Source organism: Penicillium rubens (genome assembly GCF_028828025.1).
Source record: "Penicillium rubens strain IBT 27055 chromosome Unknown utg000002l_segment0_segment0, whole genome shotgun sequence".
In the NCBI taxonomy this organism is placed as follows: Eukaryota; Fungi; Ascomycota; class Eurotiomycetes; order Eurotiales; family Aspergillaceae; genus Penicillium; species Penicillium rubens.
Window position 1 is genome coordinate 1435781 of NW_026890600.1, and position 13339 is coordinate 1449119.

General features: G+C 49.0%; 5 protein-coding genes across 5 annotated transcripts; 3 read left to right on the plus strand and 2 right to left on the minus strand.

Moving 5' to 3' along the window:
* Positions 1-2522: 2522 nt before the first annotated feature.
* Positions 2523-3537, plus strand: N7525_003003 (uncharacterized protein; the record flags this gene model as incomplete). The annotated part of the gene is made up of 2 exons (XM_061212559.1): positions 2523-2539; positions 2808-3537. 2 exons carry the CDS (start codon positions 2523-2525, stop codon positions 3535-3537), a joined length of 747 nt encoding a protein of 248 aa, XP_061069580.1.
* Positions 3538-4351: 814 nt separating this feature from the next.
* Positions 4352-5839, minus strand: N7525_003004 (NAD dependent epimerase/dehydratase; the record flags this gene model as incomplete). Its single annotated transcript, XM_061212560.1, has 5 exons — positions 4352-4681; positions 4759-5031; positions 5085-5232; positions 5284-5528; positions 5600-5839. 5 exons carry the CDS (start codon positions 5837-5839, stop codon positions 4352-4354), a joined length of 1236 nt encoding a protein of 411 aa, XP_061069581.1.
* A 233-nt stretch (positions 5840-6072) lies between these two features.
* On the plus strand, positions 6073-6967 carry N7525_003005 (uncharacterized protein; the record flags this gene model as incomplete). Its single annotated transcript, XM_061212561.1, has 2 exons — positions 6073-6322; positions 6405-6967. The coding sequence occupies 2 exons, from the start codon at positions 6073-6075 to the stop codon at positions 6965-6967; spliced, it is 813 nt and encodes a 270-aa protein (XP_061069582.1).
* Positions 6968-7081: 114 nt separating this feature from the next.
* On the minus strand, positions 7082-7924 carry N7525_003006 (uncharacterized protein; the record flags this gene model as incomplete). The annotated part of the gene is made up of 3 exons (XM_061212562.1): positions 7082-7380; positions 7420-7539; positions 7738-7924. 3 exons carry the CDS (start codon positions 7922-7924, stop codon positions 7082-7084), a joined length of 606 nt encoding a protein of 201 aa, XP_061069583.1.
* Positions 7925-9020: 1096 nt separating this feature from the next.
* Positions 9021-10229, plus strand: N7525_003007 (zinc-dependent alcohol dehydrogenase family protein; the record flags this gene model as incomplete). Its single annotated transcript, XM_061212563.1, has 4 exons — positions 9021-9182; positions 9236-9625; positions 9680-10126; positions 10185-10229. The coding sequence occupies 4 exons, from the start codon at positions 9021-9023 to the stop codon at positions 10227-10229; spliced, it is 1044 nt and encodes a 347-aa protein (XP_061069584.1).
* Between the last annotated feature and the right edge of the window lie 3110 nt (positions 10230-13339).

Genomic DNA, 13339 nt, shown 5'->3' on the forward strand with positions numbered 1-13339 from the left:
CTGCGCCCCGAGCGTTGTGGAAAGCATGACGCTACAAACATGGCCATTTAAATGGAAGATTGCCGAGCTCAAAGGCTGACATGGGTTTCACCTAATCTGTGCCGTGCCGTGCGCCCGGAACTTACTCTTTGCGGATAATGCCCCATTGAGTTCTTTGCAATGGCCGATTGCATTGGCTGAAGACAGCATACCACGTCAAAGCCCGAGGCGCGTGAGCCGGGGTGCACAATCGGGCCATTCTGCGCTGAGTCTGCTTTCGGAGGCGTGACGCTTCTCTTCGTCGAAATCTCAAGAATCGCAATTCCGTCGTTGCCTGATCCGCAGGTTATAAATACCCTGGTCCTCCCCGAGTTAAACGGTGACACAGACAGCATATTCAATTTCCTCTATATACGCTTTGCCTTTCCCTTTGCTCGATTTTCAGGATGGACCGCCAGATTTCTTACAATAGCCCTTTGTCCGCTGCTCCTTTTCCCCCAATCAACCACCCATTGCCCCCAAAACCACCCATTTCCATGCACTTCCATCCCTATACTCCCCGCAAGTCCGTCCCTACCGTCGTACGGGCCCTTGCGATGTAGAATCTTTCAATACACCAAAATATGGCGATAGTGGATCGGCCAAGAATATTGTGCATCCGCCGCCCAGCGCTCACAATGCCAGCAGGATGCAGCCAGGCTTCGAGGTGGAGAGGCTGTCAATATTATATAGGGCCTACTTATAACATCCGTCCCAAGTAAAGCTCTCACCAGAATCCGGACGGCATACATCGCTTCACCCCAACCTCGATCATCCATTTCGAGAGGTCCCAGGTCAAAGTCCGCATTTTCACTGCCCCTTGTCTACCAAAAACAGTCCGTTCTAGCAAAAGCTGACTGTGGTAGATGTATCTTCTTCGTCTGCCAACTGAGTTAATCCTCTGCATAGCAGAAAATCTTGACCTGGCTAGGGATATTATCGCGCTGGCAAAGACCAACCAACAAATACATCAAGCCGTTCTTCCAGTTCTCTATAGGTTCAATGTCAGGTACCAAAATAGTTCTGCGTTGCATTGGTCTGCCGAAAGGGGAGCAACCAAGTTGGCTACTATTCTCTGCCAGTACCCGGCAGCCGTCAATGCAGTCCATGAGAATATAACACCGCTAATATCAGCAGTCATTCATGGATCGGAATCTGTCGTTGAGATCCTTCTTAGCGCGAGGGCTTCCATTAACTCCTGTGACCACACGGGGCGGACTGCGCTGTGGCACGCAGCCTACCAGGGACACTCGCGTATTGTTGATCAGCTTCTCGCCATAGAAGACACTGAGATTGACCGTCGAGGTATAATATGTGGGCTTACACCCCTAGCTGCAGCTGCAATGGGTGGGCATAAACAAATCACCGAGTGCCTGATAGCCACTAGTCAGGCTGATATCAATACAAGAGACGCGCAAGGCTGGACACCGTTGCTCCTGGCTATACATTTCCAGCAAGAGGACATCATGGCGGAGGAAAGCATGATTTCACATCAATTGCATGATATATTACCAATTGCATTCCGAGTCGACCGAACAACAACATGTATAGGACAAGAGACGTCCGCGACCTTTCTCGGCTGGACATATTAACTTCGAACTAGTGTCCTTTGGCTTCATGACACATTCTCACTAGAGATGTTGAGATTTAGCGCTGCGCAAATGGCCCGTTTCGAACCCATCAGAGGTAGGATAAAAAGGCAAGCCAGCCCCGGCTACAACACCTAGGGCCAGGCCTGCTGTCCTCGTTCGCTGCGGTGGTTATACCCATCCTGCGTCCTAAGGTCTTCCTTCTTGGTTTTGACCCGTCGCTATCTAACCTGCGATCCACCGTCGTGTGAGACTGCTCCGCGTCGGAAATGGCTTTTGCCCAGCCTAAAGCGCCCGGTTTCCTCGTTCCACGCCGCAAGCGAGAAGAGCTTCTCCGAGCCGCGGCTGCTGTCCGAGGTTGTTGATAGCTGCTAGGAGTTGTTGATGGCTGTTGAAGGTCGTTGATAATTGTCGATGGCTGCTGAAGGTCATTGATGGCTGTTGAAGGCTGTTGATAATTGTCGATGGCTGCTGAAGGTCGTTGATGGCTGTTGAAGGCTGTTGATAATTGTCGATGGCTGCTGAAGGTCGTTTATGGCTGTTGAAGGCTGTTGATAATTGTCGATGGCTGTTGAAGGTCGTTGATGGCTGTTGAAGGTCGTTAATGGCTGCTGAGGGTCATTGATGGCTGCTGAAGGTCATTGATGGCTGCTGAAGGTCGATGGCTGCTGAAGGTCGTTGATGGCTGCTGAAGGTCATTGATGGCTGTTGAAGGCTGTTGATAATTGTCGATGGCTGCTGAAGGTCATTGATGGCTGCTGAAGGTCGTTGATAATTGTCGATGGCTGCTGAATGTCGTTTATGGTTGTTGAAGGCTGTTGATAATTGTCGACGGCTGCTGAACGTCGTTGATAATTGTCGATGGCTGCTGAAGGTCGTTGATGGCTGTTGAAGGTCGTTGATAATTGTCGATAGATGATTGGTAATGATAGGTAATGGTAGGTGATGGTAGGTGATGGTAGGTGATGATAGGTAATGATAGATGTTGATGGTTGTTGAAGGTGTTGACACGAGGCTTAATGGTACTGATAGAAGGAAGTTTGTTCGGAAAAATGTCGTGAACGGGACCACGTAGATTATGGGTCTTTTTACTTGTACGCGTTCCCCGTACGGATTTGTACTAGCGTAAAATATTATGTACTGTAGTTCTTGTTGGAGCTACTTGTTTTGTCACCCTGATACGCACCACCCATGCATTAGGGTCGACCAACCTGTTACCTTTCACGGTGGCGCATCAACCTTTATCGACGACTACTTCCGCTGGCGAGTAGGCCGCTCGGCCGAGGAGAATCTAGCCAAGATTCAATTGGAGGACATCCCACGTATTGAAGCATGGGCCCGACGAACCGGGTCCTGCTTTTCAGCGGAGAAAACCGAGCTCATCCACCTCACAAGGAAAAGAGGCGAACAGCTCCAGGGGCAGGTAGCCGTGAGCGGGAAGGTTATCCAACCCTCGCCCAAAGCTAAGCTGCTAGGCGTGATCTTCGACCAGGAGCTACGGTGGAGAGGACACGTCCAGCGGGCTATCAAACGTGCAACTAAAGTGACCATCGCGCTAAGCGGGCTACGGTATCTGCGACCAGAGCAGATGCGGCAGATTTACCAAGCTTGCGTGACGCCGGTCGTGGACTACGCGTCGACAGTTTGGCAAGACCCACTCCGGGACAAAATCCACCTCCGCCACCTGAACACGGTCCAGAGGGCCGCACTTATTCGCATCTTGTCAGCATTTAGGACGATGGCCACCACAACTCTAGAGGTGGAGGCCTATGTCCTTCCCACCCACCTCCGCCTCCGTCAACGAGCCCAGAACACCATCGCAAGGCTTCACTGCCTCGCGACCACGCCATCTGGAGCGCCCTATCACGAGCTCAGAAACGGAGGAATAACATCGGGTCGTATGCTCGCTTCCCACTGGCGGAAGCGCTGAAGACCATGAATCTAGAAAGACTGAACGAGCTAGAAACGATCGACCCAAGGCCACTGCCACCGTGGCGAGCCGAGTCCTTCACGGAGATTGAGATCCAGTCTGACCGGGAGACAGCAAGAGAGCGTGCCGAGAACGTACAGACCACATCAGACCTGGTCGTCTATTCGGATTTATATATTGACTTAATAAGGAGCATTATCTATAAAGCTGCACAATATAAGGCTAGAGACATTATTAGAAAATAGGCTCCTTTAATAAATTGTTTCCTTAAGAGCTATATCGATATAGCTAATCTTGACGGGCAGGATTAGGCTCTTCTTGATCCTATAGCTAGTTAGACCTCGGCAAGTCCCATGGGACCCGTCCATTGGAATTTCCATGGACGCATATGGACGAGAGATGGTGTGACAGTAGCCAGATCTGCGAAGAGCAGAGTGCATTGAATCGAAAATAACTAAGTTGAAGTAGAGAAGGAGAAAGAGAGAGGGAGAGCTGGGCTGCTGGAGATCCAAAGGAGGTTGTGGGTCACGTGATCTGACGACTCAGCGGCCATCTGATCTCTAGGAATCTCGTACATGAAGAAAAGAAACAAAACAACGTCCTACTGCGTCCTCCGAGCATCGTACCAAGCAACATCTGAGCATCGATATGCTCACACCACATGGGCTTGCCCCCAGGTCCCCCGCTGGAGCCCTAATTCTAGTCTACTAGACTGTGCCCACTCCCATAGGATAGGTCTATCTAGTTGCCAAATGATGTCGATTTTGAAAATATCTCAACAGACAGTAAACATTGCCAGCGAGCCCACGCCGGCCTAGATCACTCCAGTCTCAAACATAGAATTAACGGCATCAACCACACTCCTCTTTAGATCGAGATAATCCCAATTTCCATCTTTAGAACCCTTAGCTAGAATGTCCAGACTGACGCGCATATCCCAGCCTGTGGGATGAATTCCCGGAGGCAGAATCTGAGTGGGATGTCCTTCCGGCACCCGCTCCCTGAGCGAGGGAAAGTTCTCCCTAATCGTGTTAACCACAAGCTGTGGTGATATGAGCCCCGAGATTAGCAGAATACGCTGATTGGCTGCTGCCGGGTTTGTAAGTGCATCGACATGGCTCCGGGCCACATCACGGACGTCAACCTGTATATGATATGAGTCTTGCACGTTTGAAGTCGTAGATTTCACACAAGCTAGTGTGAGAAGTAACGAGGACTCACGAAATGATAGAATGGAAATGTCACTCCTTCGATCTGCTTATGAGAGCCATCGATGAAGCTTGCGATAGCGAAGTGATTCGTCTCATTGATAGACTTTGGTCCATGAAGCGGGTGAATCATTGGCCCGATGATGATATCTGGGTTGATGACTGTCAAGTCAAAAGACGGCTTGTATTTTTGCATGAGCTCCCATGCCGCAGCCTCCGCGCGTTTTTTGGAGACATTGTAGCCGAGGACAGTATCATTTCTCTCGATCGCTTGCTCGGCCGTAACCTAATATACCGTTAACGAGAAATGACACAAGCTGTGTGGGAGTAAATACTGACTGGATTCCAGTCCCTTTCAGTATAAGGCTTTCCTTCTTTGGTGATGTCTTCGAACGAATTGAGAACCGAGACAGCGCTGCCGAGTAGTACGAATCGTTTGAGAGACGAGCCCCCAAAGCGCAGCGCAGCCTTCAAAATCTGAGTGGTTCTGCATTCATGAGTCAGCTGGCCTTTATATAGGTAGCATTCGTTCTCCTACCCCATTTCAGCTGGTTCGATCATTTCTTTCCGGATGTCAGACACTTGGAATTTGAGCGGAGAAGCAGTGTGAATGATATAGTCGAACGGTGCTCTCGCAGTTTGGAACACGTTATCAAAAGGCGATTCAGTAGTGAAGTCCTCCACCAGAACGAATTCCACACTGCGTTCCCATGATGGGTGCGTTTTGATGATGTCGTCGGCCTTGCCTTGAGACCGCACGGTCGCCGTAACAGCGAAACCTCGCTAGTAGTAAATGATTGATTAGTTACTATGACCGAAGTTCAATGTGATCAAGGGGTCAGTGTAATTCTTACATCTATCAAGATTGATAAGATGTGGGAGGCCACGAAACCATTAGCACCTGTCAAAAGTACGTGCTGACCTACGACGTTCGACATATCCAAAGGCGTTTCAGATAATTGCGAGTTCGTCGATATTTGTCTGCTTGAGTGGGCGTCAAACTGTATAGCGTAAAGATGGATATCTACAATAATGATGGGGACGGTGCCATGGGCCAGATATGTGCCATCGACACTAACGGTAGATTTCCGCATCTTACGTCATCTCCCTCTTGACGTCAGCGAAGTAGCTGACCGCATGCTTCCATACATCAAATGATGACGACACGAGACTTGGACCAAAAATAGGATGACTATGTCTCATTGAATGGCGATGCATGGCATGGCCTACCCTAGACCGGAATCATACGAGCAGTCTTAAAAGATAATGCACTAGTGAACTCCTTCTCCTTCAACGTATCTTATCTACACTCCTCATTTCCACCAACATGCAAGTTCTTGTACTGGGCGGCCACGGCAAAGTCGCCCGCTACCTCACCCCGCTGCTCCTCGACCGCGCCTGGAATGTCACCAGCGTGGTCCGCAACCCCAAGCACGAGGATGATATCATGAGTTTGGGCAAAGGCCGTAAGGGCAAAGTAAACGTGCTGGTCTCGAGTCTGGACCAGGTAAAGAGTGCGTCCGACGCGCGGAAGATCCTGGATACCGTGTCGCCGGATTATGTCGTTTGGTCAGCGGGTACGTTACTTTATATATTCTTCCTCCACATTTCTACCTCCATACGAGCCCACTCACACGGACAATACTAATACAATTCCAGGAGCTGGCGGCAAAGGCGGTCCAGCATCCACAATCGCCGTCGACCAAGAGGCCGCAAAACACTTCCTCAGCGCATCCTTCGCCTCAGCGTACGTGAGTAAGTTCCTCATGGTTTCTTATCTCGGCTGCCGACGCAACAAGCCAATCTGGATGTCCGACGATGATTGGGCGGCACTCATGCACGTCAAGACCGAGGCGCTACCCACGTACGTGAAAGCCAAACTTGAGGCCGACGAGTATATGACTGCCCTTGTGGCTAAACGCAAGACCGACACATCGGCGCATCCATTGCAGGCTATTAACCTGCGCCCTGGGTTTCTTATTGATGCGCCTGCGACGCGGAAAGTGCAACTGGGCAGAACGGCCGGTAGGGGTAGCGTGACCCGTGAGGATGTGGCTATTGTTGCGGATCAGTTGCTTGTCTCGGCTGATGCGGAGGGGTGGATTGACCTTATTAATGGCGATGTGCCTGTTGAGGTAGCTGTTCAGAAGGTTGGCAAGGAGAAGAATGATGCTGTTGAGGGAGAGGATGTTAAGGGCATGGTTAGGAGGTTTTTCCCTTAGTTTAAAATGGGCTACCATTTAAATGTTTAGGTAGGTATCGAACAAAAGCATTGGATTCATTAAAGTTCGGTCTAATATTGTAATAGACATATCCATATATTAGATTTATAAAATTTACGCCTTGGCCTTGGGAGCCTCGTTCTTGAACTGCGGGTTTAGTATGCGATGTAGGATCTTCCCACGAGTTCTTAGGGAAAGGAACTGGTCTACGAAACGCACGCCATCACGTAGATTCTTATGCAGAGTAACCTTGGTCTCTAGCCACCTCACGGTTTTGGCAGCTTTTTCTTCGACGCTCCCGCTAGCAGATCTGCTCTTAGCGCAGCGCACTACACATGCCATCGGCAGTTCTAAGCCACGGGTATCACTCGGGACGCTAATAATAGCACCATCGTTAATGGCCTTATTGTCGACTAGGATTTCTTTAGTCTTCGCGGGAAGCACTTAGAAACCCTTGGGCCTGGTGAGCTGCTCCTTGACCCGATCCATGATCTGAAAGTTTTCCTTTGCATCTTGGTTGCCGACGTTTCCGGTGCAGAACCAAACGTCATCCGACAGACACTCTGTCGCTGCTAGGTTCTAATGGTAGCCCACGAAGATATTAGGTCTACGTAAGTACAGCTCGCCGACTACCGTGGCAAAGACCTCTCGTGGCTCCGAACCATCTTTAGGCATAGTCATATACTTGGCTTCTATGTTGGACATGAGTCGACCGACGGAACCGATCAACTCGCGCCAGTCCTCACACAACTACGTGTGCGTAGTAGGACTAGTCTCGCTGAGCCTGTAGCCCTGCTTGGTGCTGAACTTGATGCGAGCATACGCTGTCTCTATAAGCTCCTGCGTGAGTGGCGCCGCATCGGAATTCATCATCCGCAGATTCGATAGATCATACTTGGTCACTGCCGGGGGCTTGCCTCGCGGGAGGACCACTGGAGGCACGACGTAGCTAAGCATTTCGGACGTATGGCAACTTGCGCACATATTAAACGGCAGTGAGATATCCTGTGGATTCAATGTGTGGACATGCTATTTACTGTTCAACATCATCCATTAATCTTCTCTCTTGTCCGAGCCTTGCTCTCTGAGACCGACACATCTGATACAGCTCAAGTTCCGATGTATGCTGTAGATGGTCTTCCACTCGAGTTACCATAGGCGCTGTAGTGCCGTGGGGTTCCGTGAAGACTACAGTACTGTACGTAATATCGTATAAAATGCGCAGAACCTTTCTCTGGATATCTCTGACGTCCTCCACTTATCTAGATCGAAACCGAATAATCCCTTTGCGATAAGTAACTGCGAACGAAAACCCACGGGCCGTTTAGGCTCTGACATTGACTATATCGTCATAGTATGCAGCGCTCGCTTAGGTGAAATTTTCATAGCTCTTCGGAGCAGCGATTGACGATTGAATGTACTAAGCAATGAGAAAAGATTTTCTGTTGCAGAAACAAAGCTATGATACTTCTGGTTCCCTGGTTTGCGTTGTTCTACGACCTTTCAGTGGTTACCTATGCGTTTGATATGGAAGTTGGTGACCTGAGGATGATGTCAGAGACCCAAGACGCCTCACTTCCCGGCGAGACGAATATATCTCTCTCCTGCATGCGCTCAGAACGCCCCACACAGTCGACATCTCGAACCGCGGGTGAGGCTCCAAAAGCTTCTGATGCTGGTACAACTTTCGTGGGATCCGGCGGTGCTAAGCGGCGGAAGGCGACGGGAGCCCAGGAATTGCCGAACAGTATCAGAAGTTCAGAAGTTTGTAGATTGACTTTGAGGCAATTTTGAAAGACAAGTTGACTACCTTGGTTACATATTATTATTCCAAAGTTTCCACCAGAGTGTATCAGCAAGTGAAACGGGTCCGGTCGGATGAAAATAGATCACAGACCCGGAGACATTTGTTCTGGACAACGGACAACCGCTCAGCCTCTTAATCATCGGGCCGCCACAGACTTTTGATATGTTCCAGCAACAAGGGAGTGTATATATGCCCGTCATCTGCCATGATGATGAATTCGACACATACATTTCTGCAAGTTCCACAATGGCTCCCACTATGAAGCAATTAGTTGTGCAAGACAAAGAACACGACTTCGACGGCCTCGTCTTCAAGAAGGATGCGCCCGTCCCTAGAGTCGGCGAACACGAGGTGTTGGTGAAACTGCAGGCGGCATCGCTGAACTACCGCGACTTGATTATTCCAAAGGTATGTGGTTGATCACAAAAAAGGGTTCGACGCTTATTCGCTCATCTCGATAGGGGATGTATCCGTTCCCTTGCGGTTTCCCCGTTGTCCCCGGGTCTGATGGTGCGGGTGAAGTCATTGAGATCGGCCCCAAAGTCACTGAGTTCCAGAAAGGCGACAAAGTAGCTACGCTCTTTAATCAGGGCCACCAATACGGCGACATTGATTTCCAAGCCGCTCAGACCGGTCTCGGTGGTGTGATCGATGGGACTCTGCGCGAGTACGGTGTTTTCGAAGAAAAGGGCCTTGTGAAGGCCCCTGCGAACCTCAATGCCCTGGAGAGCAGCACTCTTACCTGCGCCGCCTTGACTAGCTGGAACGCTCTGTATGGCCTGAAGGCTCTGAAGCCAGGCCAGATTGTGCTGGTTCAGGGAACAGGCGGTGTGAGCATCTTCGCTCTGCAAGTATGTACTATATCCCTATCCAGATAGGGCTAGTTCTTATTGTGGCATATTTAGTTCGCTAAAGCTGCCGGTGCTACCGTGATTGCTACCACATCCTCCGCACAAAAGGCCGAGACGCTGAAGAATCTCGGTGCCGACCATGTCATCAACTATAAAACCGATCCTAACTGGGGCGAGTTGGCTCGCAAATTGACTCCCGACGGGGTTGGAGTGGATCACGTTATTGAAGTTGGAGGTACGGGTACGCTCGAGCAGAGTTTCAAATGCACCAAGTTCGAAGGTGTTATTAGCGTCATTGGTTTCTTGACTGGTGTCGACCCAAAAGGTCAGCCAAGTATCCTAGATACCCTGAGTAACATCATAACCGTGCGTGGCGTGTATGTGGGCGGCAAGGACTTGATGAGGGACATGGTGCGTGCGATTGAGGCTAATGATATTCATCCGGTGGTGGATAAGAAAGTCTTCAGTCTCGACCATGCGCAGGATGCGTACAGGTATATGGTGAGTGGATTTCGTAGTAATGGTTTGAAATCATATATTGACACGACTGAAATTTTAGTGGGCCCAGAAGCACTTTGGCAAGGTGACAATCCAGATCGCTTAAGGATGGTCGTAAAATCTTTCACCCACAAAAGTTTTGATTTGTATTTCAACGTGACATAAGCACAAATTGAAGTTCGGAAAACATATACGTATATTTATAAATACTACACAACGTGGTTGGAGAACACAGCCGGTATAAAAGCCCGAAGCTGCATGATTGCATCCCTTTCCACGTCGAGGGAGTGGCACGCTGGTCCTTATAACGAGATCCACAAGGGATGTTCCACATAGATAACACGATACTTATGATAGCTCTCTATGTCTCCGTGCTACGATGTGCCCGCCGAAGTGATGAAAAAGATCGATGTTGTTCGCGACTTGTCGAAACTTGGTAAACTGGACTACGTCAATCGACGCAATAAATTCGGCAAATCTTCCCTTAATTATGCTATAACAAGGGATGGAAACCTTCGCGGTAAACTTATATTCATATTATTACCGGTTCTGGAGGGGATGTTAATCGACAAGGTTAGCGGTGGTGAAAAGATGGGAACGGTGGGTCAACACTGCTGACACATTCTCTCTCAGGCGCCTAGCTGTATGCCCACAATGGCAGATATCCCCTAACATGCCGTTTTATACGATCAATCAGATCTCCTTCGAACTCATGGTCCAAATATTCGATTAAGCCAAACAGCATTCTTTCCAGGGTTCATTCTCCATTTCGACTCTGGGGTCACCCACAACCGACCCCTCAATAATCTCATGTCTACTTTGCTGTACGAGGTGGCATGAGATAGCTTTACCACTTTACCACTGCTCTATCGAGATGTTGTTCTTCGAAACCAGAGTATTGCCCCTTAACACAACGTTGTCTTTCCCAGCCTCCCTCCTAGAATAATCCCTCCGTCCACTGGATGCAAAGACGCTCGTGGCTACTCTAGAAGGCGTATGGCTCACACAGACCGAGGAAAGAAACATACCAAGATCCACAAGCTGCTGCTTCCTCTTGAACGGCAGCCTATGGTTTTGACCCAAATGACAGACCTAATGACGTTTTAATTGTCTATCGCTCTATCGCCCTAAGTGGCCAGTACAAACCTGAAAGAGATACAATCGGTTCCATCTTGCAATCTCTACCCGGGTCTTGCGTCAATTTGGAGCTGAACTTAGACTGCCACTGCTCTGGGCACTGGATCGAACCATGTGTGCCAGCAGATCGCAAAATGCCTGCCACGACTGCATGATCTGCGACTCAACCTCGGTCGCTTTTTTCCAGCCAGACGAGCTTGGGCGAGGCTTCTCGAGATCTAGGTTTCTTACAAGGGAAGAAAGGAATCAAGGTAGATTTTTAGTGTATGAGTGGAGAAGGAAAGCAAGAAGCTCTCTATAGGAGTGGAGCGAGTCCGTTGGTTCATCAAAGATGCTCAGTTTCACACTGCCATCTACCCGTTTCTCAAGGCACTCATCATAAACTACGGCCTTTGGGGGAATGCATTGGCCTGCAATGAAGGCAGGAGCAGGCCTCCATTTGGGAGTGATCTGTCATGCCTGATGGCGAGGACAACGCTTAGGGAGTTTGGGCTTCATCAGAGCCCACGTCGACCCAGGCCCAGCCCAACCCAATCCACGAATGGGTTGAGCTTTGGGCCGAGTTCCTCAGTCTATAATGGTCCCTGGGACTCCAATTAGGCCACAAACAGTACAAACATGCCTAGCTTCCGTGACTGCATAATTTATGCAATTTCTGGCTATAACATTTGAGTATTTCTTTTACATCTCATCAGTTAATTAAAAACTTTTGAAGCAATTAGGAGTAAGATTAGAGCTTAAATTCAAGAGGATTAGATTTCTTTCACTTTAGGCCTTAGTATAGTATTCCGATATATGATATCGAGAGTGATACTAAGTTATATTATACAGAGGCCTACTAGCTCAGTATCCCTTTCTGTACTCATATTATAGAACTCTCGTACTCTCGTACCAGGCACAGCATACACCCCAGAGACTACATCTTACTCCTCAAGCCTAGATAGAGAGATTAATTACCTTTATTACTGCCTCGCGGTTACCATTCCCCTTGTTGAGCATCCTGAAATCCGCACCCTGATCGAAATGGCCCGCCTGGCTCCCTCTATGCCCGAAATCTCTTTCGCATTCACCTCCCCCGGCATCTCAGGGAGGTCGCGGAATAACGCCAGTGTACGCTTCTTCGCAAGCTTCCTGAGGGCGCAAAGCTCTCTGTTGCATTGGATTGCTGGACCTTAGCTTTTTTGCCAGTCTTTGATGGCCGTAACGGGCTACTTTCTTGACCAAGAGTGGAATTACCGTGAGATCTTGCTTAGTTTTGAGCCACTGCGCGGCTCGCATACGTGGGCCTATCTTAGCACTGTTTTCCTGAACCTCCTCGAGAAGCATAAGATTACTAACCGGGTGTTGACGATTATGACAGATAACGCGTCTAATAATGGTACATTGCTAGGTACTCTTTAAGAAGACGTCGCGTCTCTCGGGATGCCGAGTCATATTCCGGTTATTTGGCTGCTCTTTATCGCGTATGTGACTTCTTGGTGAGATGGATGCAAACCCGCTGAACGATCGGTAAGAGATGGAATGGGTAGAGGGAGGGACTCAGGACAGGCCAGAGAACAGGAAGATCGTGGATACTCTTAACAAGGTATAGCCTTCTCTTACTTCTCTTACATTCTATATACTTTTATACACTAGCTATTCTATGATCTTTTAGGTTCGCAAGCCTGTAGTTCATATCAACAATAATTCCTAACGCCGCGAGAGTTCTATGAAACTTCAGACCAAAGAGCCAAAGCTGATGCAAGATGTTCGGATGCGCTGGGATTCAACGTTCCTGATGCTCCCGCGTACTTACAGCCGGCTTTTGATAGCTTCTGTGCTGAATTCAACCTTGCTAATATGAAGATGAATAAAGATGAATGGCGACAGGTTGATTATCTTCTCTCTGTCACCTATCCCTTCTTTAAATTCACTTCATCTCACTCGGCCACAACAAATATTACCGTTCATAACGTTTTCGGGTTAGAAAAGGGTGATGAAGTCCGTGCGAGATCATGCATGGAATAAGCTTGCTGAATATTATAGGAGAACTGATGAGGTGTGGCGACCTCTATGAAATTGCGATTATCTTAAGGACAC